The sequence below is a fragment of the Dermochelys coriacea genome, chromosome 19, assembly GCF_009764565.3.
Source record: "Dermochelys coriacea isolate rDerCor1 chromosome 19, rDerCor1.pri.v4, whole genome shotgun sequence".
Lineage (NCBI taxonomy): Eukaryota > Metazoa > Chordata > Testudines > Dermochelyidae > Dermochelys > Dermochelys coriacea.
Genome location: NC_050086.2, coordinates 2727841 through 2754743, shown reverse-complemented (window position 1 = coordinate 2754743; position 26903 = coordinate 2727841). Strand labels below are relative to the sequence as shown.

General features: G+C 44.4%; 1 protein-coding gene across 6 annotated transcripts in view; it reads right to left on the bottom strand.

Annotated features, from left to right (window-relative positions):
• STK40 (serine/threonine kinase 40) overlaps positions 1 to 26903 on the bottom strand; it is a 44279-nt gene extending 17376 nt beyond the window's left edge. The window contains exons 1-7 of one of the 6 annotated variants that reach the window (XM_038377456.2): positions 26773 to 26903; positions 9249 to 9364; positions 6022 to 6141; positions 4504 to 4589; positions 3823 to 3966; positions 1679 to 1906; positions 412 to 464 (exon numbers count right to left, since the gene is read on the bottom strand). In XM_038377456.2, the coding sequence (XP_038233384.1) occupies positions 412 to 464; positions 1679 to 1906; positions 3823 to 3966; positions 4504 to 4589; positions 6022 to 6141; positions 9249 to 9270 (653 nt within the window). In that variant the 5' untranslated portion in view covers positions 9271 to 9364; positions 26773 to 26903. Of the gene's footprint in view, positions 1 to 411; positions 465 to 1678; positions 1907 to 3822; positions 3967 to 4503; positions 4590 to 6021; positions 6142 to 7208; positions 7283 to 9248; positions 9365 to 17820; positions 17959 to 24131; positions 24256 to 26742 lie in introns of those variants that run through there. The other 5 variants (XM_038377457.2, XM_043505891.1, XM_043505890.1 and 2 more) reach the window with 5 other exon arrangements.

Here is a 26903-nt window from a genome sequence, read left to right as displayed (position 1 = left end):
TAAAACTCAACACTGCCAATTGGTGTGTTGTCCATATTATACAGGTGGGCAAACCGAGGCACTGCTCAATAGCAGAGCTGAGACTAGAACCCAAGAGTCTGTGTGCCTGACCTCTAGACCACAGGGTAACAGCTTGGTGTGGGCAGTGGAAGTACATTGGGGGGGAACTGAGATTGGTTGGCTCTGCTCACTTTTGGGGGACCTCTAAGAACAGAATTTTGGCAGGGCAGGGGACAACAGACAAAAGATTAAATTGTTCCTTTCCTCTCACCATCTCTGTAATAGTAGCCATGTGTGAACTTAATGATCTGCACACCTCTGTAACCCATGAAGGAGACGTCTGCTAGAAAGGAAATCCCTTAAGGAAGCACCACAAAACAGATGCAAAAAGAAGCCCTTGGAACGACTTACCTTTTGTTTAGCACCATGTTTCCTAGTTTCAAGTCTCTGTGCACAATATTTTTCTGTAAGACAGATTCCATATTAGATCAGATGATATCATATGAACAAAAGCATCCTTAGAATGAGTTCAGTTCTGGCCCCAGCACTCAGAGGATACAAAGCATTAATCCTATTTTAGAGACTGCATCATCCTCTGACTAGAAGAATATTAGAGGCAAATGCTCACACTCTTAGCCTGTTGAATGTGTTATTGTGATATACAATCCAAGAGCTATTCCAGCACACAAGCAGCCCATGGAAGGTAAAGCCGACAACGTAGAGATACAGCTGGATCCGTCTACATTCAAAATAGCAACGTATGCGTCTGCAAACATTGCTGAGGTCCCGTTTGGTATTTTTCAATTGGTTCTGGGGGCCAACAGCTGTAAAGAAGGCTGCCAGATGTCTAGGGCCCTGTATTTAATGAGCTTGGTGACACCCCAATGAAATTCAAAGTGTTAATTTGCCACTGAGGGTGTATCCAGTACTCTAGCACTACTCTGTCTGCTCCATTCTTGTTGCCAGGGTTCAAAACCGCAGTATAAGAATCCTGCTAACTCAGGTCTGCTGCATGGCACATCCAACTGAAGCTGCTGGGTCTGAGCCGTAGGCTGCCCAGTCCCGGCAATGCCTCTTTCGACAGAGATTCTTCTGAATGTGCATGTTTATTAGCTCACTGGCAAGGCTCTGCTAAGGGAGGATGGCACTGGCAAGGCTCTGCTAAGGGAGGATGGCACTTTTTACAGCGTAATAAGTCAGAAACCTCAGTGGAATCTATTTTTATAGCACAGTAATTTCCAGCTCATTGATCTCAAACTAGCAACACAGGGTTTTTATCTCAGAATCAATTTTTATCTTACATATGATTTATATTGCTTCCATGGGAAATGCTTTGGAGTAGTTCCTGGATTTGATTAGCCTCAAACCCAGAAAGTTTCTTTTTGTTGAGGTTAATAGTTTCGCTGTTCACCTGATTTACATCTAATCCAACTGCCCTCTCTCCTCAGCCAGTAACTGTTGTGCCATCAATAAACAACCTGGGAGAGAGATGATGCTCTAGTATGGCTCAGAATACCGAGCCTTGTGTAGAGCTTAATGTTTTAAAAGGATTGTGTTATTGGAAAAGAGCTGAAACATCCATTCTTTGTAATCCTTCCGTTGTTTTTATGAAGTCCAGGATGCTAATTTGGGATGAAACTCCCTCAAGACATGTGCACAGGCTACATGGAGACCGTACCTTGTGTAATGCTTCCACCACTCGTACCACATCGTAGAATATAACAACAGTCTCCCGTTCGCTGAGTCTCTTCTCTTTAATGACGTAATGCTGCAAGTTGATTAAATCTGCTGTCTTGTCACTGAAATCGTGAGCACAGAGACAGTCTAAAACAAGGCAAATGCGCTTCCTCATCTTCCTGACCATTCTGTTGGTTTCCAGATCTTCTATGATTTCACAAGTTCGGTCCTGCAGTGGCAGAGGGAGGCAAGGAATGGAGTTTAAATAAATGGTCTAGTTTACACATGCAGGGGACATATGTATTACTTTGGAACAGAGCATTAGAGAATAAGATGGCCTTTTAGATAATTACAATAAAGAAATAAGGAAAGCACAGATAAGAGATTATCTGGGATACACTCGTTTGGTTTAAGATTAGCAACTACAGGGTTTAGTCCGCATTTCCTGGCCTTAGTAGTGAAGAACTGATACAATGAGAATACGCTCAACTAGCATGGGTACTCAACCCAACCAAAACCTACATCAAATGCCAGCATGCTCAGAAACCAGACACAGGACTAACTAATGTAGCTGAAACAACGAGGAGTCCTTGTGGCACTTGAGACTAAACACATTTATTTGGGCATAAGCTTTCATGGGCTAGAACCCACTTCATCAGATGCATGGAGTGAAAAAATAAAAATTAAGCAGAATATATATTATAGCACATGAAAAGATGAGAGTTGCCTTACCAAGTGGGGGGGGGGTCACTGCTAATGAGCCAATTCAATTAAGGTTTCAGAGTAGCAGCCGTGTTAGTCTGTATTTGCAAAAAGAAAAGGAGTACTTGTGGCACCTTAGAGACTAAAATTTATTAGAGCATAAGCTTTCGTGAGCTACAGCTCACTTCATCGAAAGCTTATGCTCTAATAAATTTGTTAGTCTCTAAGGTGCCACAAGTCCTCCTTTTCTTTTTGCGAATACAGACTAACACGGCTGCTACTATGAAACCAATAAATGACTTGTTTCAGAGGTGTTAACAGTCCTGCAATTGGTTCACTTAGGGATGTTTAATTGCTAATTAGCACATTTACAAATTTATTTTAACATATTGAACCAGCATCTTGGAAACTTGTCTGCTTCTCCCAATTCAACAACAGACCAATTACAGAAACTGGAAAGCAGAGACTATATTCTAAAAAGGCGCTTTGCTAATTAACACACTGATCTTCAAACGTGAAGCAAGGGGCATGGAGTAATTCCATTTTCCTGGAGTGGGATCCAAAGTCTAGGTACTACTGCTATAATTGTATCATATTAGAAGAGCCTCTTCAGACTGACACTCAAGTTTCTTGTACTTACTTTAGGCTATGTCTGAATGTTAAGCAGCACAGGAAGGCTCACAAGTGCACATATCAAGACCCATGTCCCGTTTTATAATCTAATATATCACATATCACAAGTCTTATTTAATCAGCATTTAACATGAATTGCCTCTGCAATACACTTGCTTGCTTTAATAGGCACTGATTAATCATGACTAAGGCTGCGATTTAGTCAGAGGTCCCAGAATCTGTGATTTCCGAAGACTTCTGTAACTTCAGCCAGCGCCGCTGGGAGCTGCAGGGTTCCCTGCCTCCAGGGGGCGTCCCACAGCTCCCCGCCACCACAGGAGGCAGGGGGATCCGTTTCTCCTGGCCAGCAAGGGGGACCCCCACAGCTTCCTGCCCCAGCAGGGGGACCTGGCAGCAGGGGGAATACCTGCTGCTCTTGGCCGCAGCAGGGGGACCCCCAGAGCTCCTAGCTGCCATGGGAGACGGGGGGACGCCCGCAGCCTGGAACTCCCGTGGAGGGGGACCCTGGAGCTCCCAATTCCCCCCCCCCCCCCCCAAGCTGCCCAGGCTACCCATTTTGTCATGGGTATTTGTAGTAAAAGCCAAGGATAGGTCGGAGGCTTCTGTGAATTTTTCATTATTGCCCATGACCTCTCCATGACATTTACTAAAAATATCCAAGACAAAAACTTAGGTTTAATCATGGCTTGCATGCTGATAATTCTCTATGCATGAGAATGTCAATGTGAGTAGTGCATTGCTCAGAATAGTAGTTCAGGCTCACTGCAGTTGCCAGTGTCCTCAGAGAGCCTGCGAGGTGGTTGGCTGTACCTGAAAGAGCCCATGATGGTGAACCACTCCATCCTGATTGTGCAGAAGGGAAAGGAGAGAGTACTCTGTGTGCAGCAGCATCTTGCCCTGTCGCTCCTCCTGGGTTTCTATTCCTTTGTCACCCCTTTCCTCTAAGGTAAGGATCTTTGGGAAAGGAGAAAAATGCCTTATTCCTTTAGGGAAAACTGAAGTCACCCCAAATATTTAGCTACAGCTGTACATTTTAAACATTCATATGTGCATTTCACAGCTGAATGGAATTACACCAGTCCTCGACTTATGTGCTTGCCACAAAGTGTCTGAACTAACATGTGCAGAACGAATATGAGCAGCTCACAGGAAACACACATTGCCATTTGCAAGCACTCCGATCCTTTCCCCCCTTTGTTGCCAGTACAACAGCTCAGTTCCCCTCATGGGAGTAGTGCACAGAGCTCCAGAAAACACTGGTGTGTTAAGCACAGTTGTTTAACCCTGCTCAGAGCAGCAGCAGCTGAGGCTTTGCTCGAGAGCTAACACTTGCACCAGTGTTGCTGAACTGTTGGCAGGAAGTTTTAGCAGCCTTTCCCCAGTGTATACAAGGCTTTAGACTATTGCATTCTCCCTGGATTCAGGCAGTTTCTCTAATGGAGCAAGAGTTAAAAGGTCTCAGAGGATTCGCACCCCAGGTGTGTGGCTTACCTTTAGTTGATAGAAGTCATCTGTCCCATCCTTTCTTGCCAAACACTGAACAATACTTGGCACTGGGGAGTTACCTAAACGTGGACCTAACAGCACAAAGCAGAACAGATTTGTTTTCCTTTAAGAAGCTATGCCTAATTCAATGTTATGTCAATATTTAGCTGTCATACAGTTTGCATAAGTCTAATTAAGTTCCTTTTTCAGCAGGGCATGAATATCCACAGTCAGTTTCTTCCCATAGATTCGCAAAAAGAAAAGGCACCTTAGAGACTAAAATTATTTGAGCATAAGCTTTCGTGAGCTACAGCTCACTTCATCGGATGCATTTGGTGGAAAATACAGTGGGGAGATTTATATACACACACAGAGAACATAGAACAATGGGTTTTATCATACACACTGTAAGGAGAGTGATACAGTGTGTATGATAAAACCCATTGTTTCATGTTCTCTCTCTCTCTGTGTGTGTGTGTGTGTGTGTAAATCTCCCCACTGTATTTTCCACCAAATGCATCCGATGAAGTGAGCTGTAGCTCACGAAAGCTTATGCTCAAATAAATTTGTTAGTCTCTAAGGTGCCACAAGTCCTCCTTTTCTTTTTGCGAATACAGACTAACACGGCTGCTACTCTGAAACTTCCCATAGATTGTATTGCTCTTAAGAAAACAAAGGATACTGGATTCTGAATCTCCTTTGCAATGGTCCATTTGTTCGCAGAAGAGACCTTTGGCAAAACACTGCACAGTGTCCAGCTATCCCTTATAGAAATACAGATTTCTGCATGCCTAAACCATATAGGTTTTACATTCGCTATCAGCAGTTGTGGCAAGAAATTCTTGAACCTCTGAACCCAGCTGCCACTCAAAGGGGCTTCTCAGTTTAACAGTTTATTGAATGCACCAGAATAACCCACTGTGTTGATTCCCCATTTTTAACAGATGATCTGATAGGTTTTATAAAATAGACTTCACGGGATCTTGGAGTTATGCAAAGTAACTCTAAAAGCTATACATTATTCAAGTGATAGCCGAGAACTACTGGGGGAGCAGGTCAGCCTAAAGGACACATACCAAGATGAGAGCAGCCACTGTATTACTTCAATAAACTCTGTGCGTGCTAATTTAACAGCATATTCAGAGTGAAGTGGGGTTGAACATACAGGGCTCCTTAGGGAAACCTGTCCTACTACACATTACCCTCAAGAAGAGAGTTTGCCTTTGGATACAATTTAAATATTCAGACCCCAAATCAATAAAAGCAGGGGTTCACAGTTGTGTCACTAATAGCTATGCCTGTCCTGCTAAACACACATTACAAACACCCTTAATTTTCCAGTTACAGGAGCTCCAAGGATTGCTGCTTTATCAACATCAGATGAAGCGAATTTTGCTAGGCACAAAGACCTAGATTACAAGTCTGCTTTGACTCATTTTATTGAATCTGTTTTTCTTAAACTTTGCAACCATTAACATTCCACCTCATACAGCACAGGAGATGAAGAAAACCTCTTCTGCTTACCTAGGATGAAAGGGCCTGCTCTCTTGGCATTACTTCCAGAAATCCCTGTACAAAGAGCCTTTGCCTTAGCGGATGTTTCCCCAGCTCCTCTGTCTGATGCTCGCCGCTTCATCCTCGGCTCTTGAAAGACAGGAAAGATCATACTTTAGTGAGTAACAAAGCTCTTCTCCTTACCCTAAATCCTATCTTGTGCTGGAAACCTTTTACTTGATGATGCACAGCACTTCTGCCTATTTGTATAGTAGAAGGCAGTTCCTACTGACAAAAAGCTATGGCTCATTTACTAGTTGATTAACTGGGAGCCACAGACTTCATGCATTTCAGGAAGGTACAAGGCAGCTTCATTAGAGTGTAATGTTCCTAGATCAGTTATTTGACACATGTAATGGGGGAGGGGGAACTAAATAATTAAGACTACAGCAGAATAAAGCACATTAATGAATACATTCTAAAAAGCGTAAGAAACTGCCTCTGTTCCTCCAAAAAACTCTGAAGTCAATCCATGAGACCCTAGGGGTTTATTCACAGAAACACTTATGCTTTAATGACTGTGGCCAGCTCACCAGCTATTGAGAAGCACAAGAGTCCTTAGTTCTCAGCACTTAGAGGAATAAAACTGACCATGTGGCTGAATCACTACATTTCAGCTTTCCCTGGGACAGAGCATTGCGGAGGGAGAGCACACATCTCTATTAGTTACTTCGGGATGATTAGCTCATTCATCCTTAATTAACAATTTATTTGGAAATGAGAGAAATTATATATAAATATGTATTTTATAGTTAGTGTAAACTAAAATCCCTCTCTCTTTGTCCCTGTTTACCCTATGGCCTAATCTATACTCTTATCCCTTCACTATGTTCATCCAGCTGGACTGAGTTGAATTCAGGCACTTTCAGTCTGCTGTATAAAAATCACTGTCTCTCTTGTATTTCTGTGCTTTGCATTTGTCTAAGGAAAAGCACACTGCACATTGCCACCAGTTCTCAATAGATATTTTGCAGTGGGAAAACTCTTAATGAAAAAAACCTGGACGTGAGCTCGCCTGCTCTACCACCATGCAGGAAAATACTCCTGTCCATCACAGGAGTGTCTGGCATGCATCCAAATGTGCAGATAACAGCATTATATATAGACAGACTGAAGGAATGGATCATCACTCGGGACTAGGCTCTGAAGTGTGTTACCTTCTCCTTATTCAGGGATTGCAGAGATGTTCTGGACTCTTCTAAAATGAACCAGCCTTCTGTTCCTCAGAGCCCTACAGAAAATGTATTGATGTAGCCCTGCAACCCCATCTAAAGGTCCAGGTTAATCCATTTCTCCGATTGGTCACAACACATTTCTCTCTACAGGGTATAGTCTTGCCTCAGTTCAGTGGCAAGAGAATTTGTCCTCAGGTTGGCTATGAAACTATTGCAGTTGCTACATTCTGCAGTCAGTGGGTTCGCTGCTAGTGCAAAGGTCTTACTCCAGCAGCAGCCATCGTCACTGGAGCGAGCACCGGTCTGCGGAGAGTTCCCCTTACACCGCACCCCCTTCCCTGACTTAGGAGTCATTTTAAAGAGAATGCCCCAGCTCCACATTGATTAACTGTCTTCTTCTAACACATTTTAAAAGCAGTTCAAAAAGGAATGACTAAAAGACTTTCAATAGGGACTGCCCCTGGGCCAGGCTTTCCTATCTCACTTACCCCAAACAAATTCCTTGCAAAGTTTCAATGATTTTTGGGCAGGCGAAGGGTGCTTCGAGTACTTTTTAAACAGCTGATATTTAAAAGATAAGACGACTGATAAATCCTTTCCCTTCTCCAGCCCTGACTAGGTAGAGTGGGAAGTTCACACCTCCGGTGGCATGAACTTTTCACTGACTGCTGACTCAACATGACACCACTTATACAAATGCACTTAGCACTGCGCCCAGCAGAGCAAGATATTTTATAGTAGCAAGTGGGATGTTTCCATGAAATCCGTCAGCGGGTTTAGATTCCCCCATTACTGACCCATATATTTGGTTTTGCCTTTAACTTAAGTATTAACTGAAATTAACTGAATTAAGTTATGGTGCCCATAAGGTTTAGTGGTTAGAACCAAGGTCTGGGTGCCACAATGGTCTTTGTTCTGCTCATTCGGCATCACTGACTTCCTACCTGACCTTGCTGAAATCACTCAATTCCCTGCAATTTAATCATTCCAGATGGAAACCTGCACAAACAAAATTTCAGAGGAAACCCCCAGCTAATACATATGCTGCAACAACTGGTGCTGTGCAATCTGTTTATTAGGACTCACTGATGCACATAGAAAAGGAGGACTTGTGGCACCTTAGAGACTAACAAATTTATTTGAGCATAAGCTTTCGTGAGCTACAGGTCACTTCATCGGATGCATTCAGTGGGGAGATTTATACACACAGAACATGAAACAATGGGTTTATCATACACACTGTAAGGAGAGTGATCACTTAAGATGAGCTATTACCAGCAAGAGGGAAGGGTGGGAGATGAAGAAAACCTTTAGTAGTGATAATCAAGGTGGGCCATGTCCAGCAGTTGACAAGAACATCGGAGGAACAGTAGGAGGTGGGCGGGGGGAAACAACACGGGGAAATAGTTTTACTTTGTGTAATGACCCATCCACTCCCAGTCTCTATTCAAGCCTAAATTAATTGTATCCAGTTTGCAAATTAATTCCAATTCAGCAGTCTCTCTTTGGAGTCTGTTTTTTAATTGGAATTCAATTTGCTGAATTGGAATTAATTTGCAAACTGGATACAATTAACTTAGGCTTGAATAGAGACTGGGAGTGGATGGGTCATTACACAAAGTAAAACTATTTCCTCATGTTGTTTCCCCCCGCCCACCTCCTACTGTTCCTCCGATGTTCTTGTCAACTGCTGGACATGGCCCACCTTGATTATCACCATTAAAGGTTTTCTTCCTCCTCCCTCCCCCGCTGGTAATAGCTCATCTTAAGTGATCTCTCTCCTTACAGTGTGTATGATAACACCCATTGTTTCATGTTCTGTGTGTATAAATCTCCCCACTGAATGCATCCGATGAAGTGAGCCGTAGCTCACGAAAGCTTATGCTCAAATAAATTGGTTAGTCTCTAAGGTGCCACAAGTCCTCCTTTTCTTTTTGCGAATACAGACTAATACGGCTGCTACTCTGAAAACTGGTGCACATGGCGTGGTCATAAACAAAAAAAAAAAATCCGAGGACTCACGTTGTAGTTCAGCATCAACCATATCTTTATTCTTCTTCCAAACTAGGTTTTCCAATGCCTCAGGAAACAGCAGGCATCACTCTGGAGACGGCTGGAGGGTCGAAAGGTCGGGGACTCTATAAATGTAAAAGGAGATGCTGTGGTTCTGTGATTGTGACTATGATAATGTGGTAGGCACCAAAACTTCTGTAATTTGCAACATCTATGTATTGTTTGTCTTAGAATAACCTCCAGATCCCGCTCTAAGCTTCTGCTTGTGGACAAGCAAGAAGGACTACTGAAGCTGTTACTAGAAAGTTAAATGTACTGTACAAACAGAACACAAGTACTAGCCTCAAGGCTACCAACTATTTTTGTATTGCTATGAAAGGGTTAATATATGCACAAAGTTTGCACTTCAGACAGTATCAAACTTTGTCCTAACCAGAAACTACCTTCTTATTGAATCCTGGTTGCACAAGGACCTTTCTTTAAAAGGGCCAAGCAAACCTGTGACAAAGATAATTCCACTAAAATTCAGTATCTTTACAGTTAATCTGGTCACAACTCAAAGTCATGCTCAAATAAGGATTGCAATTAGGATTTAATCAGGCCGTTAGTGTATTAAAACCAACAGATTATTACAAACATTTGAGGTTTAAATATTGTGTAACACGATTTGTACATCTTTACTAAACCCAAAAATGTTTTAATCCACTTGTATTTGTTTAAATAATAAACTGAAGCTGAACCTAAATAAACCTGTACGTGACCATATTTGGGACACAATAAAAGTCAACCTCCTTTGAGGCCAGATAAGCCGTAAAGTCGCAATACATCTGGTTACTGGAACTTGTTTAAAAGGCCATAAAGCATTGTATTTTGAGTGTCATCTTTAATTTTTAATATTTCATCTTACAATGCCAAAGGACTTAGCACTAGGAGCTAAGACTGCAATGAACATTTTTCTAAGGGTTGGTCTACACCTAGCTATGTCACTCAGCAGTATGAAAAATTTGCCCTCCCGAGAGCTGTAGTTAAACTGATCTAAGCTACAGTGTAGGTCACCAGTAGGTCAGTGAAAGATTTCAGAGTAGCAGCCGTGATAGTCTGTATCCACAAAAAGAAAAGGAGTACTTGTGGCACCTTAGAGACTAAAATTTATTTGAGCATAAGCTTTTGTGAGCTACAGCTACAAGCATCTGATGAAGTGAGCTGTAGTTCAAGGAAGCTTATGTTCAAATAAATTTGTTAGTCTCTAAGGTGCCACAAGTCCTCCTTTTATTTTTTTAGGTCAATGATAGAATTCTTCCATCAATTCAGCAGCTGCCTCTTGAGGGGATGGATTTACTATAGACTTGTGCCGGATGGGCTGTAGCAGTGCAAAGGAGGCAAACTCACAAATCTACAAGCATGGTCTATGCAGCATTTTCACTATGAGTTTATCACAAACAGAGTGGGAGGAGATCTCATTCCTGCCCTGTTAAAGGGACATTGACTTAACTATCACACTCCTGTCAGAAAACTTTCCTACTGTTGTTACAAGCAATGTCTAAAACAGCTGGGACTGAACAATTAAAGAAAATCCTGTTTTCAGTCTGTGCATCTGACAGCACTTTGTCTAGCCTGTTTCCCCCTCTATGGGGCATTTCGCCTGTTTAGTCTGGGGATCTCACACAGCAAAAGGGAGGAGAATAACTTAATAAATAGGAAAATGTAATTGTAAGGCCACGAAAATTAACAGGGGGACTCGGGTGCAAGGATAGCACCTGAAATTACTTTTAACTCCTGTTTTGAAATTGAGAGGATTTCATGTTGAAGCTCCTTTAAGCAATGGAACATGAATTAAACCCAAGATAGAAAGAGAAAGTACCAGAAGCAAAGGGAGGAAAGTCAAAGGCAGCTGATCTCAAATGCCAGGAAGATTGTTCCCTTTTCTGCATAAACTGACATTGCATAACCCTGATTAAGCCAAGGAAAGTGGTCAAAAGGAGCTTCTTTATTAGTAACTGGGGAATGCCCACCAAGAGACAGGTTTGTTTCACCTACAACAATACTTTGCTTTGAAAAAACAGGATCTAGGTGATGAATCTATTAAGGCCTTTCAACAGGAATGCCACTGTGCTGCCTTTACTTGAAAGTGTCCTGTACAGCTTATGCTCAAATAAATTTGTTAGTCTCTAAGGTGCCACAAGTCCTCCTTTTCTTTTGTACAGGATGCATCATCTTCATAGCCTTAAGAAACTGCAATGCAGGAGATTCCCCTCCCCCTACCCAGTCCACAGATATACAGAACATGCAGATCCGCTAGTGCTTCTGTTTTGTCTTAGCCCTGAGCACTGCCATTATAACACTCATTTCAATAAAAAGAACAGGAGGACTTGTGGCACCTTAGAGACTAACAAATTTATTAGAGCATAAGCTTTCGTGAGCTACAGCTCACTTCATCGGATGCATTCTCATCGGAATGGGGCTCTCCATGCGGAGCACTTGTATCAAATATTCGATACTGGGCTCTTCCATCTAGCAGAGAAAGGGATAGCACAGTCTCATGGCTAGAAGTTGAAGCTAGACAAATTTGGACTGGAAATAAGGGTACATTTTTAAGCGAGTGAGGGTAATTAACCATTGGAATAATTTACCAAGGGTCGTGGCAGATTTTTCATCACTGGCCATTTTTAAATAAAGATTGAGTGTTTTCCCAACAGATCTGCTCTGGGTCAGTCTAGATCACAATGGTCCCTTCTGGCCTTGGAATCTATGAATCCCACTGAAATCTGGACTGGCTGCCAGCTCAGATGCCAACTAATTATATTCTGAAAAGATCTAAGTGTTAAATCATATTTAAAGGAAAAGGAGTACTTGTGGCACCTTAGAGACTAAAATTTATTTGAGCATAAGCTTTCGTGAGCTACAGCTCACTTCATCGGATGCCATATTTAAAGGGACACCATCTAAACCCGTAGACCTAAAATTAGATCCAGCAGCTGTGTTTGGAAGCACTGATGCTAATCCTATCCTGCACTTTGCCTGTGTGCTCAGTTCCTGCGAGCACAGAGGGCAATGAAAGAGATGGGAATCTGGTTCTACAAGCATCGCAGAAAGCTAAATAATCTGCAGTCCCCTCCATCCCCAAAGGGCCTCACAGGATCCCCAGACTCCCTTAAAACAATCACAGCTTCCTTCCAGACAAGGTAGGCTGGTGGTACGCGCCAATGGACCCCATCAATGCTACCCCTACATCAGCTGGAGGAGGTGCCAGAGAGAAACAGGAAGCGTCACAGTTCCTGCAAAGGCCTAATTCATGTCCCAAACACCAATTTCCTTTTGGTAAAATGTTTTACCACCACTCATTTGCAAAAGCAGCAAGCTTTCCCCTGTCCTGTTTGCTCACAAGAAGGAAGCAGACAAATCTGAGGATTACTGCATCATGCAAGGATTTCCTGCTCTACAAAGGCACAATGAACAGGGAACCAAAGAGCTAATGAATAGTAATAATGACCCTGTGTACAAGGCAATTACGCATCCATGCAAATTGCAGCATAATTGTTAATTTTAAGATTGCTACACAGTCATGCTCTGAAATCTACACTTGCTTTAATAGCAAATCGAACTCGAGCATTATGATGGTTAAGAACGAACCACAGATGAACTTTTATAATGATGTCTGCAGACAGCCTCAAACAGTGCTTTATAGCTGGGTCTCATTCTCACCCTCAGGAGCCTAAAGAGATCCATTTTAATAGTACAGGATTCAACCTAGTTTCCTAAACCGAGTGCCAAAATGAGACACGAACACCCAGGTCCGTCCTTACCCATACGCAAAGTACACAGCTGCATAGGGCACCAGGAAATTTGGGGCACCACATTTCCTGGTGCCCTGCGCAGCTGCATGCTGTTTCAGCCCCTGCCCGACCTCTTCCCAATGGCCCCCATCCCTGCTCTGCCCCAGCCCCGCCTCTCCCTGCCCCAGCCCTTTCCCACCCCTGAGGACTGAAGCATGGCAGGGCCAGCACTCACCAGCAGCGGGAAGTGCAGTGGCCCAGCCACGCCGCTGGTGAGTGCTGGGGGGTGGTTCTCCCCATCCCACAAGCCAGCCCCCTCCCCCACACAGACCCCCTGACTGGGGGGGAGGGGCTGCATAGGGCCCCAGAAGAGCTAGGGACGGCCCTGTGAACACCTCAGAATTCTGCAAAAGCTGCCTGGAAATATTTTGCTCTAGGGACAGCACAGTTGTGGGAGGCATTGTGATGGCCCAGCAGTGCTCTCTCTCCATAAAAGAATGGAGACCTAGCAAGTCACTAGGAAACTCTGCATCGTCCTAACTTATAAATGCCTGAAGTCAGCTGAAAAAAAAGCAGAAAAGATTGCCTTTGATCTTTGTTCCGAATTAGTCAAAGGAGACCTGCATTTGCTGGAATTTAAGGGTTACAAGTCAAGCAGCAAAAATTGCAAGACTTATTTTGTACCCAGAGTTTGGATGCACCAGCTACCACAGGGCTGCTTCTCACAACAACAGCTCATGCTGGGTTTAGAATGGAGGATTCCAAATAAAGTTGCTTCATTGGTCTTGCATTTAGTACCCCCAAGCCATCTCGTATGCCACCCAACACCTCCCAAGAGCTGAACAGGCAGTTTTTGAAAGAGTCCCTGAGCTTTACTTGCAGCAAGTAGCAGTCTTCAGAAACCAGGATACCTCCAGAAACAATTCTAAGCTGAACTGGTGAATATTCTCACAGTCTTATGTTTTTGCTTTGCCGAAGTGATCACTGAAGTGCCTGAAACTTTGGTATCGTTTCTAAGATGGAAACGCTGCAGGCAAAACAAGATAGGCAAATGGAGTTACAAGTGCAGTTCCCAGACTGCTAATTTAAACATGCACACAGGACAAATGAATCATTTTCCCCCGGAGACTCCTGGCAGCTACAATTTGTCATCGAACCTGAAATGTCAGCTAAAGACACAGAAAAGAAGAGACCAATGGAAACAGCCTCCCCTCCCCAATCAGCTCATCACCACTCTGGCTGCTATGCAGCTAGGAGAGAGGTTCAAAGCTTCCCCCATATATCCCTTCCTCACACTGCAAGGGACCCTCCATCTAGGCACAGAACACTGGACACAGATTCTTCTCCCACTGCTGCCAGGAGTGGCCAAAGTACTGCTTGAGTGCAAGGCTCTCCCAACACCTACTGGATCAGGAAGACAAGGAACCCACATTCTGGTTCTCAGTAGAGTTAGTCAGCCCTCATGACTGACATTTCAGTGTCCATATAACTGTGCTTCTCCCTGCAGGATTCAGTCCATTTTCCAAAACAAAAGTTAGAATGGCATTACTGGTTTTGCACCGAGGAAGAGAACAAAGGCGCTCAGACCTGTTTATTCATAGGAAGGGGAAGCCACATTAGCATCTCCTTGCATAGCTCAGCAGCTTTAGAGATGAGCTGCACAAGACCCAGCTATTTGCAATGCATCTTACATCTTAACTTGCTGGCTGGAAAAGCTAGCGTTTTGGGTGCTTGTCAATGTGCAGCAATGTATACTTAGGCTCTCTTGAGAATAAGACCAAAAATGATTGGATACTTCCAACACAAGTTACAAGAGTTAGCACAAAGGTTACTGTTCTGCTTGCTTCCTCCAATCCAGGCACCTGATCAGACAGGCTTCAATGCCAGTTTTAGCTTTTACTGAAATTTAAACAGCAAAAGATGACATTTGAGTCAACAGAACAGGTCAAAATATATCTGTTTGCCTCTAAATGTTTACCAGCTAAAATCCATTCCCATTTAATCAAGATCATCAGATGTCTTTTAAACTTGGTGTGCAGATGAGAAGTTACAATGGACATGACCTTCAATCCAAATGAATGATCTAAGCATTTACTGAAGTTTAACACCGTAAAACCTCAAGTATGACTTGACTTATCAGTTGGGAGATGTATAATTGGTTAAGATTATGGCAAAAAACAATGTTCCAAGAAAAGCATTTTCACGCGTCCCCATGAGCCACTTCCCACTTGGAAAGAACTGTACAACTTCTGAGACAAAGCTGCCCAGATCATCTTCATGCAGGACTCAGACACCTATTTAAACAACCTCCCTAGAAGCCTGGTTGTTCAAAATTGACTGGACCTGAGATGAGCAAGAGGCCCTGGCTCCTGGGTTAAGGGAAGCTTTGTATGACAGATTCAAAATATAAAGGAAGTATGATAAAGCAAGGAGGTTGCGACTTGGCCTGGTGATGCCAGAGGTCAGTGCAGCGGCTTACTCTACAAGCCAGGACCTTTCCTTTCTCCCCCAGCTACGCTATCTTCAAAGAATGAATGCAAATATCAGCTCCACTGTCCTTTGGGTGCAAAGCAAGGACTCATCAATGGAGAAATCCTCTTCACTACAAGAAGGATACATGCAGAAGGCAGCCAGTGAAGTAGAGACCTTCTTAAAAAAGGAAGTCCAAATCAAGTTAGTTCCTCTGCCTTACGGAGATGGCAAAAGTTTGGTGCCGATTCAGTTTATATGGTCATTTAATCAACTGAAATACTAATAAACCTTCAGAAATGTAACAATTCTATTCAGAAAACTAAATTACATGAAATGAAAACCTGTCAGTACAGATTCAAAGAGCCCAAAGTCTAAGACAGTCTAGTTATTCAAAAGCACCAAGACACACAAAGAACTTGTATATTGATTTGAAAGCCCTTTTGGAGGAACAAAGCCTTCTACAGAAACATGGTTGGAGGGGGTGGGGGGAGGGAGTCTAGACTCAGGAAGCTTTGGCTTGTGCCCTTGGAAATCTGCAGACTGATTTCGGCTCCTCCCCTCACTGAATGATTAAAAGAAAACTTTAGAATTGAAAAGCAAAACAGTTTTTCTGATTAAAAGCCTATAGAAGAGTGGCATAGAAGAGAACAGTTGAGGACTGTCAGCAGGAGTGACAAACATTTTCTTATTGGCTATAAGGTTAGAGGACAGGGCTCTACACAATCCTTTTCTAACTACAGGTTTCAGAGTAGCAGCCGTGTTAGTCTATTCACAAAAAGAAAAAAAAAAAGTACTTGTGGCACCTTAGAGACTAAAATTTATTTGAGCATAAACTTTTGTGAGCTACAGCTCATTTCATCAGATACATCCGATGCTCAAATAAATTTGTTAGTCTCTAAGGTGCCACAAGTGCTCCTTTTCTTTTTGCAGGTTTCAGAGTAGCAGCCGTATTAGTCTGTATTCGCAAAAAGAAAAGGAGTACTTGTGGCACCTTAGAGACTAACACATTTATTAGAGCATAAGCTTTCGATGAAGTGAGCTGTAGCTCACGAAAGCTTATGCTCTAATAAATGTGTTAGTCTCTAAGGTACCACAAGTACTCCTTTTCTTTTTTCTTTTTGCGAATACAGACTAACACGGCTGCTACTCTGAAACCTGTAGTGTATTGATTGTAACCTGTAAGGTGCCTTTCTAACTAGTAAGCTTAAACTGTTTAGTGCTGGAGACAGATCAAATACATTTCATTTAGTATCCATGTTTCCAATCCATTCAAAAAAATACATACTTGCAGTCATGGTCTATAAGCTCGATGCAAAACCTATTAGGACATGGTACAATGCGGAGGGAGCATTTACAAATGAAATGCTGCTGCATCCTGCAGATAGATGCCTGGAAAGGACAGCCACTGCTGTTTGTATAGGAACTCCATGCCCAGCGTATCCCTAACTCAGAGGGCTGCAATTCACACAGAACTTGCATAAAGCCATTCAGGTATTTGTTTTTTTTTTTTTTTTTTTTTTTTTTTTTAAAGTACCTATTACCCAAGATGTTTATTTTACTTAAATTACTGTGAGTATTTAGCATTCCATAAATTAGCTGCAGTAAGGCTTCCTTTGCATGCACAGAATATTATTGTATGACTCATGCACATGCTGAATTTTTTCTTTGCAGTGAAGTGCTGTTGCTGTTTTTAAAAGGAGATGTAATATATGCTATAACCCTAACTGGGCAGAAATAAAAACACTTTAAAAACTGCATTTCAGATTGCCTACATGGCCTTTATGTGGTACAACCTGACTAATGCAGCGTTTTACATGACAGCATGCTTGACACCTGTGTTCCCTCTAAAGTGCCTGCATGACCGTACAGGAGCCCATTAAGGGCTGCGCATCTGATGAGGAGAGCCATGCAGGCACAGGGGCCTGGAGAGGAGAGAGGTGTAGTGTGAGGTGGGGAACAGGGAGTGGCGAGGAGCTTGGGGTGTGCAGGGCGGTGGCAGGGAGAGATGCCTCTCTCCTAGCCGTGGGGCTGCTGCAGCAGGGAGAGGGCTGGGGGGGTCCTCTCTCCCCACCGCAGCAGCCTGCACCCAAAACTCCTCATCCCAGGCCCTACCCCACAGTGAGCACCCCCAGCCAGTGCCCTCATCCCAACCCTCTGCCCCAGCCCTGAGCCCCCTCCCACACTCCAAACCCCTCGGCTCCATCCCTGACGCACATCACCTCTATATTGGTGCAATAACAAAATTCATTCTGCACATGGATGGAAAAAATTAGAGGACACGTTGCTTGATACCAGCACCATAAACCCACAAAACCTGCATCCCGATTACAACTCACAGGAGAAGGACATTCCTGATGACGAACTAAAATATGGATGGAACTTCAGCAATCCTAGCACCAGCTTCCAAATAGAGAATACATCAAATGGGAGCATGGTACCGTATTTAGAAAACCCGGAGCATTTCCAAGTCTCCTCTGCAAACAGATAACACAGTGCTTATTTAGACTAAAAGCAAAGTGTGGTGCAGCTGAAATCGATAGGGCATCCTTAATCAAACAGCAGCTAACAACCTACAAGGCTTCCCTTTGTGTGGTCTTTAAAAGGAGATGATGCCATAACATCCTAAGAATAAAAAGCAGCTGAAGATGATGGTACTTTTAAGCTATATGATTATGTGACCAAATCATTTGTGTGGATGCCACAGAAAAACAATGAAAGGATGTAGCGTTAACACTACAAAATGAGGGAAATACTTCCTGCATCCTAATGACTGCCATTGCTCAGGGACTGTTCACTAAATGGGCATTAATACAGGCTCTTCTTCAAAAGGAGAATGTGCCAGAAGCTGCCCCTAGTTCTATTTACACAGACACACAAGTCTGAGCTCCTGTTGTCTTCTTGACCTCACTTAGAAACCACTGACTTCTCAGACCAAACAGCTATTGGACCACAGTTTTGTAATTAGCCATAGGTAAAAGAATCCCTTCTGCAAAGGAACCCCTCTGCGCCTTGCTCGTTACACTTGATTTTGCTCACTGATGCTTTCCAGTGGTGGATGAAACCTTTCCATTGGTTAGGATCATCTGTTAGGTTCATTGGCAAAACAGTACCAGACGCACCATAGCAGGGCAGGCTCAAACTTTACTAACTAGTTGCCTCTCCATTAGATTTCCAGGAAAGAATTCTCCAGTTAGAAAACGTTTAACAGGAAAGTGAACATGCGCTCAAGGACTTATTCAGTTAAACTCAGTAAAAATTACAGGCTTTGCACAGCATCTGAGAGAGCAAATCCCGGAGCAGAACCTAAGCAGAGGTATGGCTCCTACTACTGAGCACAGCCTAGACTGAGCCAGGGATTGAACTGTCAGTTACTAGTTGGAAGAAAAAGGGCTCAACCATGGAGAGCCAGAAGACCAATACTCCATGTAACATGGTCTGGGAAGAATTAGAGAGAAAAGATGTTCCATCTGAACTGCAGTAATTTTAAATCTTTATTTGTAAAGTGATTAGGCTGACAAACGCCCCCACAATTAAAGTACCTTTAGATTGGTTTGATCCAGCCCATTTTCACCACACTATTGGGGAGAGGGAGTGGGGGGGGGCGGGGAGGAGGAGGAACTATGCAGCATCTGACACTTCAGATACCCACCAGAACATGGATTGTTTTCTGAAAATTAACCCGCCAGATGCTAGTAGCTAGAGATTATGCTATAGTGAGAAGCCACTCAGTAGGAGTTTCACACAGAAACAGAATTGGGCACGTTGCCGGATGAAGTTGCTGATATAGGGCTTTACCTACCTACAATGGCAAAATTCAGACCTGTAATTCTCCACCAGTCATTGCAATGGTTGAAGCTGTAGTGCAGCCAGGACTCAGATGCAGAGTGAGTTAACTTGGTGGGTAGAGAGACCTGTGCCCTTTCTTTACTAGAGCTACCACTCTACTGGTGCAGTTCTATCCATCTGATTTCTGCTAGTGTAGACAAGGGGCTAGACATCACACAGTTCTGGCTAGTCATCTAACATTTAACTCCACTTCTCCTGAAGCCTCTCCAGGCTTACCCACTGCCTCTCCTCAGAGGGACATTCTTACTCAGGTGGTATGCCCAGCCACTAACTTCTATTTATTTAAATCCCTCTGCAAGACCTACTCTCACTGTGACACCGCCAGAAAAGGAGTCAAAAAAAGCCACTGAATTTGTTCATACAGTAAAAAGGGTTTTGGCTCTGCTATGCATTACTGTTGCAGAGTTCTTTTGTCCTCCTCCCCACTGATCTGAGGCCCACCATATCAGATATTAGAATGGAGTCTCTCCAGGGTAAGAGCTGTGTTTTATTTGTCCTGTGAGGTGCCTAGAATACTTTTAGGCAATGTAATATAAATAGTAATGTACTTTGAGTCTAATTCGTAAACCTCAGCCATGCTAGCACAATGTTCAAGAGATTCTGAAAACCAATGTAACATGCCAAATAAATGCTTTTAAAAAGTAAATAGAAAAATTGTTTTGCTTTTTTATGCTGCCAAGTGCTGAGTTCAGGATTCTGTACTTCTCCAGCAAAGGAGGATCAATCACAGCACCAAGACATGCAGCTTCCTAGTCTGCTTTCAGCACTTAAAGAATCATCTACTACACAGAAGAGTCTAATTCAAATTCAAGATCAGAATCACTGAGCAAACAATAAACAAGATGGTGTTAGAGGGAAGGGGTGGTTAGGCCAAAATAAAAGCGAGAACAACAGACACTCTCTTGCCATGTCTGAAGAAGTGAGCAGGGAGGGGCACCTGTGGGTTCTCCCAATGACAAATTTAAGACAAGACTGATATTTTATATATTGCAACAATGAAGCATCTTAATCTAAGTTTCACTGTTAAGAGCCACAAGTAAATTACAGAGCAAAATGACAAGGTCCCAGGTAGATCAAAATAAAATGAGTTCTCTGTTATCTTGTTCAGGTGAACAAGGGGGAGGGATAGCTCAGGGGTTTGAGCATTGGCCTACTAAACCCAGGGTTCCGAGTTCAATCCTTGAGGGGGCCATTTAGGGATCTAGGGTCAAAAATGGGGATTGGTCCTGCTTTGAGCAGGGGGTTGGACTAAGATGTCCTCCTGAGGTCCCTTCCAATTCCGATATTCTATGATTCTAATAAAGGGAACAATATCAGTCACAGAAACTCATCTTCTGCTAGCCTCTATCCCCATCTTTAAAGCTTTATTATTGTCTAAGCAGTTCTTATCCGGCATTGTCCACCTCAACTAAGACAAGTGCTCAGAGCATGTAAGATTTTCTCCTTCATTACTGGGGCCTGAAAAGGAAAGACAAGAAATTGCTAAACACTGATTGAAAAACACAAATAGTGCTACACATGAACTGTTTGTTCCCTCAGTGTTTTCACAATGAGTAGGTTCTATCTATCAATCTAAAGCAAAATTAGTGTTACATCCACTATCTGGGGGGAACACCCAGCACCCCCATGTTCATAGTTGTAAAATGATTGTGTGGTATCCAATGCAAAGTGTCATGTCAGGTGTCTTCGGAAGGCTCATGATGCACTGAACATGATTATAATAGTGATGTTATAGTGAGGTTATAATTTCATGTACAAAGTTGTAAGGCTGAAAATGTATCCCCATGGCTTAAAGCAAGCCCAGACAAAAACTCTCCAGAAACAGAGGGGCAGTTCACACCTCATCAGGGCATGGATTGGACAAACCCAGCCCAGCCTCACAGGAACAATTCACGCTGGCCTAGGCAGCAACAAAAGAATCAGTTAGACTCTCGAATGAGTCACCCCCCTTCCTTTGGTCAGTTTGGAACTGCAATGAGGTAATGCTCACCTGACTGGGAGGGGAGGGGTGTGGAAAGCCAAGAGGGAAGAAAGGACAGGATAAAAGGGAGACATTTGCCATGCTCTCTCTCTCTTCCACCTACATCTACAGACACCACACCAAGTGACTGAAGCACTGATCAAAGGGGAGAGCCTGACTGAAGAGCAACCAGCCAGCCTGTGGTGAGAAGTATCTAAGTTTGTAAGGGCATTGAAAGTGTTAAGATCAGCTTGGAATGCATTTTGCTTTTATTTCATTTGACCAAATCTGACTTATGTTTTGACTTATAATCACTTAAAATCTATCTTTATAATTAATAAATTTGTTTATTCTACCTGAAGCAGTGTGTTTGGTTTGAAGTGTGTCAGAGGCTCCCCTTGGGATAACAAGCCTGGTACATATCAATTCCAACTTATATAAGCTTGCAGCATCCAGCGGGCATAACTGGATGCTGCAAGACAGAGGTTCCTAGGGTTGTGTCTGGGACCAGAGATATTGGCTAGTGTCATTCGGTTGCACAACCCAAGGAGCAGCTTATATGCCAGATGCTGTGCGTAAACAGCCCAGGAGTGGGGGTTCTCACAACAGAGCAGGGTCAGGCTGGCTCCTAGAGTCAAGGATTGGAGTGACCTAGCAGATCACTGATCTGGATAACACCACAGGGGAAAGTCACACTTGCGAATTTCATTAGTCTCATTTCATCCAGTCATATCCCACGGAGACCCCCCATCAAAGTAAACAATTGAATGGTGCATATAGGTAAATGCACACTACACTTGGCTGGCACCTGTACTGTACATCAGCACAGCTGTATCTTAGACAAGAACTTGTTAGTTATGATTGAAAGGTGCTGGACTGTCTTGTTCTGGGAAGACTCAGGAACCACCAAGATCAGTTAGCAGAGGACAACTCAGACTTACATAAGAATGGCCATACTGGGTCAGACCAAAGGTCCAACAAGCCCAGTATCCTGTCCTCTGACAGTGGTCAATGGCAGGTGCCCCAAAGGGAATGAACAGACAGGTTATCATCAAGTGATCCATGCCCTATGACCCAATCCCAGCTTAAGGCAAACAGAGGCTAGGACATCATTTCTGCACAAACAAGGTGTAGGTTGTTCCAACTAACGTCTCATGATAATCTGGGTCCTGGAAAAGAGCGGATAGTGTATATGGGTACACACACAATTACTGAAGTAAGTGTGTGTACATATAAATGTACACTATGCACACCCAGAATTAATGAAGTAAACTGTTCTTCAGGCTCACAAGTGTATTTCAGATGTTACTCAAGACAGAAAAAGCTGCTTTTCAAAGTGCCTCATGAGCACACAGGCCTGCTACGGAACAAGCCTATTTTAGAGCTGTTAGTTGAGGAAGGTATGCAAGCTATGCAGGCTTGGCAAATTTATCTCAGTGAAAGTCAGGAAGCTTACCTCTGACCAAATGTAGGCAAGGGAATTGTGGCAATTGTTTGAAGGCCGACGTGAGTGTAGTTGCACTTCTGTAGTTTCATGAACTAGTCCAAAATCTATCTAACTGCTGCTACCTTTGAACACACCCTTAAGAGATGAGTCAATAGGACACTGGCTTCCACACCACAAAAAACTGTGCAAGACCAGGAAAATCTCTGTTTCAGCGGCCTGGTCAGAAAGAGAAAACATTTAGATTTTGAATGGGATCATGAAACCACTTTTCCGTACTAGCAAGTCAGTAGGGGATCTTAAGAGAATCAGGATGTTATAACTCCATTGTTGGGTTTGATGGAAACCTTTACTCAGAAGGTTGTCGATTTTCTCAGAAAGTCATTTCTGTTAAAAGCAAAACTTCCTTTTACGGTTTTAGCACCTAGTTAAAGAGTCACTCACATTTTCCCTAAAATTCTTCACTGTAAATTCCCATCTATTTTACCTGCAAAGAAAAATAAGTCAGACTAAGTTTCCATGATTCTAAAGTCAAAGTGTTTTCTACAGGAAAGTATCAAAGCTGTTACACAGGTGGGTAAAACTATCTGATTCTTTCCTAACAGTACAGATGTAAAGCCATCTTCTCCACAGGAGTCCATGAATTTTTCTGTGCACCGACACCAGAAAGGAACACTTAGCATGGGGCTAGTACTTTACATGCAAGAAGTGCTAAACGAACATTAATACCAAAGTTAAAGAACTTTTAGACAAAGACATTTAGCTCTAAAATATTTTTTGTGCATACATATTTTTAAAAGAGTCAATGGATTAATTTGATGTTTATGGAAGTAAGATTAACACTGGCTAGCAGGGAAGCCAGTGTGCAAGCTTCTTTGATCAGCTGATCACCATTCAACCTAGTCCCAGATGGCTTCCTTAACAGCTTGGATCTTCACAGATTAGAACAATTCACTACTAAGGACCAGAGCAGCAGAAAATCAACCACCAGTAGGAGCCTTATCAGGGTTTAAATCCAAAGCCTAGATGCGAATGGCTAGAGTAACTTTCAAGCCCCTCCTTCCCCCACTTATCCTTGTAAGAGTTCACATGCATGAACTCATGAATGCATCCAATGAAGTGAGCTGTAGCTCACGAAAGCTTATGCTCAAATAAATTTGTTAGTCTCTAAGGTGCCACAAGTACCCCTTTTCTTTTTTGCGAATACAGACTAACACGGCTGTTACTCTGAAACATGCAAGCTTATGTTTCCAATTCTCACATAGCAGGATAGACATACAAACAAGCTGAACACTTTGAACTGGAGTTTCAGTCCCTGAATAATTTCATGATCAAGACCACTTCAACCTCTCTAGGCTATTCAATACTTAAACATCTCAAGTACAATATTTGCATACCAGACAGTTTCAATATGTGCATAAATTAACTATTTTCTCCTCCAACTTTCCATCAAGTGCAGTGCAGCGCAGCAGATTTCAGTGCAGCTTCTTTCTAAGTTTCTGTGAAAGCCCCTGTGAATCCTAGAAAATATTCAGGCTTTCTCAGCCACTTTAATTAGTTATTGCAGGTTTTAGAAACAATCAGTTATTTACTCAGTTTCTGCAGTTAAAAAAAAAACAAGATAGTGGAGCAGTTTCCCTGACCCTGCTGTAGAATATGGCACTTACAAGGGCTAAACCAGAGACCCAGACATCATGCTTTTCTTTCAAATCTGAGAATCCGAGTCTTCCCCCACGCATTCCAGCTACAGTGACCACCCCAACATGATCATACTTCGATAGCACCTGTCATCCAGAGCTCAAAGTAGATTAAAAATATTCATTAAGACTTGCAAGCCCCCTGCCAGACAGGAAGGCACTATACCCAACATTTTACAAATTAAGGTAGAGATGCATGGAAAGGTGATTTTCCTAATGACATAGTGAGTCTGCAGCAGAACTAAGAACAGAGGCTAGGGCTTATCTACATGAGGAGAAATAGGATCTATACTCTCCCAGCAGTGCAGTTCCACCAGCTGTAGGAAAGGTATAAGATGTGGCACAAGGTAAATGACTTGATGGTACAAATATCTCACCCCTGTCTACACTACAGCAGCCAGTGGGGATTCTAGGTGCCAATTTTCCTACAGTAGATACAGCCCAAAAAGTCTCAGTGACCTGCTGAAACTCCTAGACAATACTCTCCCTGGCAATACTGTTTGCACTGCATGGTACTCACTCACCCATTCAGACTTAGCCTCTTCCAGGCCAGGACTCCATTCTCAGCATGTTTATACTCATCAGAAAACAGTTCGCACATCTGCAATACTATATGACTAATAACAGGTCTTTGCTGACTCTTGTTTCTGTCATCTATGTAGTTAAAGATTTAAGGACACAGCAAGATAAATAAACCAATGCTGCCAGTCACAGGGCGGGCGCTATCTGAAGTGGGTTTTGATGTGGTGAGAACACCCCAAACCATATTACATGTTAAACTTGAAACCGACAGGGCGAATCATCAGAAACTGGGAAATGCTGCATTTAGCCCAACAGCCTATAAATAATGATAAACCATCATGCATCAGTCACCTCGGAAACAAAGCAGCCAGGCAGGGGGTGCGGAAGAGGAATGCCCGGATCTCCCTCTACAAAGTATCCTGGGAGACTCCTGGTGAAGGAGCCTGCCTGACACAGCTATGAAGTGGGGGAGGTAATATATTTTACTGGACCAACTTGTGTGGGTGAGAGAGACACAGAACTCTTTAAATGTAAGCCTGGAAACTTTTCTCTCTTACCAAGAGAAGTTGGTCCAATAAAAGATACTACCTCCCCCACTTGTCTCTCCAATATCCTAAAACCAAGGTGGCTACACCACCACTGCATACGACACTAGACCTAACCTTTCCCATCACTATCCGTGCTGGGCTTCATTACTCAATTTGCTGGGTGCATCCCCAGCACTATAGCAGCAGGAGCACTTTGCAGATTCGGTCACTCTTGTGGCTGTGCCTATCAGCCACAGGCAGCAGAGCCCATGCCAAGGACCTTCAGGGAAACTTACAGGGCTCTTGGGAGAGCTCTGACAAGCCTATGCCGCCCATGATCTGCCCCACAACACAAGCGAAAGCTTTCAGAGGGGGACACTCTCTATCTAAACACCAGGAGCTCCCGGGGAGGGGTTCTAAGCCCCCGTCCCTGCTGGAGGAGGGACGTTTCCATGGTTCCTGGTGGTGTAGCCCTGCTCCATTGCTAGGTAACAGCAGGGGGAGGGGAAGGGTTCCAGCCAGGGCAACTGTGCCAAGAAAGGGAGCCCCGGTCCAGCAGGCATGTCCCCGCCCCCAAGGGAAAGGGGGGCCCTGCCCCGCGAGAGGGGGGGTTAACCGCCCCGCCCCCTGCCCCCAAGGGAAAGGGGGGGCCCTGCCCCGCGAGAGGGGGGGTTAACCGCCCCGCCCCCTGCCCCCAAGGGAAAGGGGGGGCCCTGCCCCGCGAGAGGGGGGGTTAACCGCCCCGCCCCCTGCCCCCAAGGGAAAGGGGGGGCCCTGCCCCGCGAGAGGGGGGGGTTAACCGCCCCGCCCCCTGCCCCCAAGGGAAAGGGGGGGCCCTGCCCCGCGAGAGGGGGGGGGTAACCGCCCCGCCCCCTGCCCCCAAGGGAAAGGGGGGGCCCTGCCCCGCGAGAGGGGGGGGTAACCGCCCCGCCCCCTGCCCCCAAGGGAAAGGGGGGGGCCCTGCCCCGGGAGAGGGGGGGGTTAACCGCCCCGCCCCCTGCCCCCAAGGGAAAGGGGGGGGCCCTGCCCCGCGAGAGGGGGGGGTTAACCGCCCCGCCCCCTGCCCCCAAGGGAAAGGGGGGGGCCCTGCCCCGGGAGAGGGGGGAGTTAACCGCCCCGCCCCCTGCCCCCAAGGGAAAGGGGGGGCCCTGCCCCGCGAGAGGGGGGGGTTAACCGCCCCGCCCCCAAGGGAAAGGGGGGCCCTGCCCCGGGGGGGGGTTAGGCCCCACATCCCCGCCGGGTGACCCGCGCCCCCCCCTCACCGGTCCCGGCGGCCGCTCAGCGCTCCTCACCCATGACCCCCGGGCCCGGCCGGAGGGAAGCTCCTGCCGTAGCCCAGGCCCGCTTCGACCCCCTCCCCGGCTCGCTCCGCTCCTGGCGGCGGCCACCTGACAACGGAAGTGACGCACCCCGCCAAGCCGCG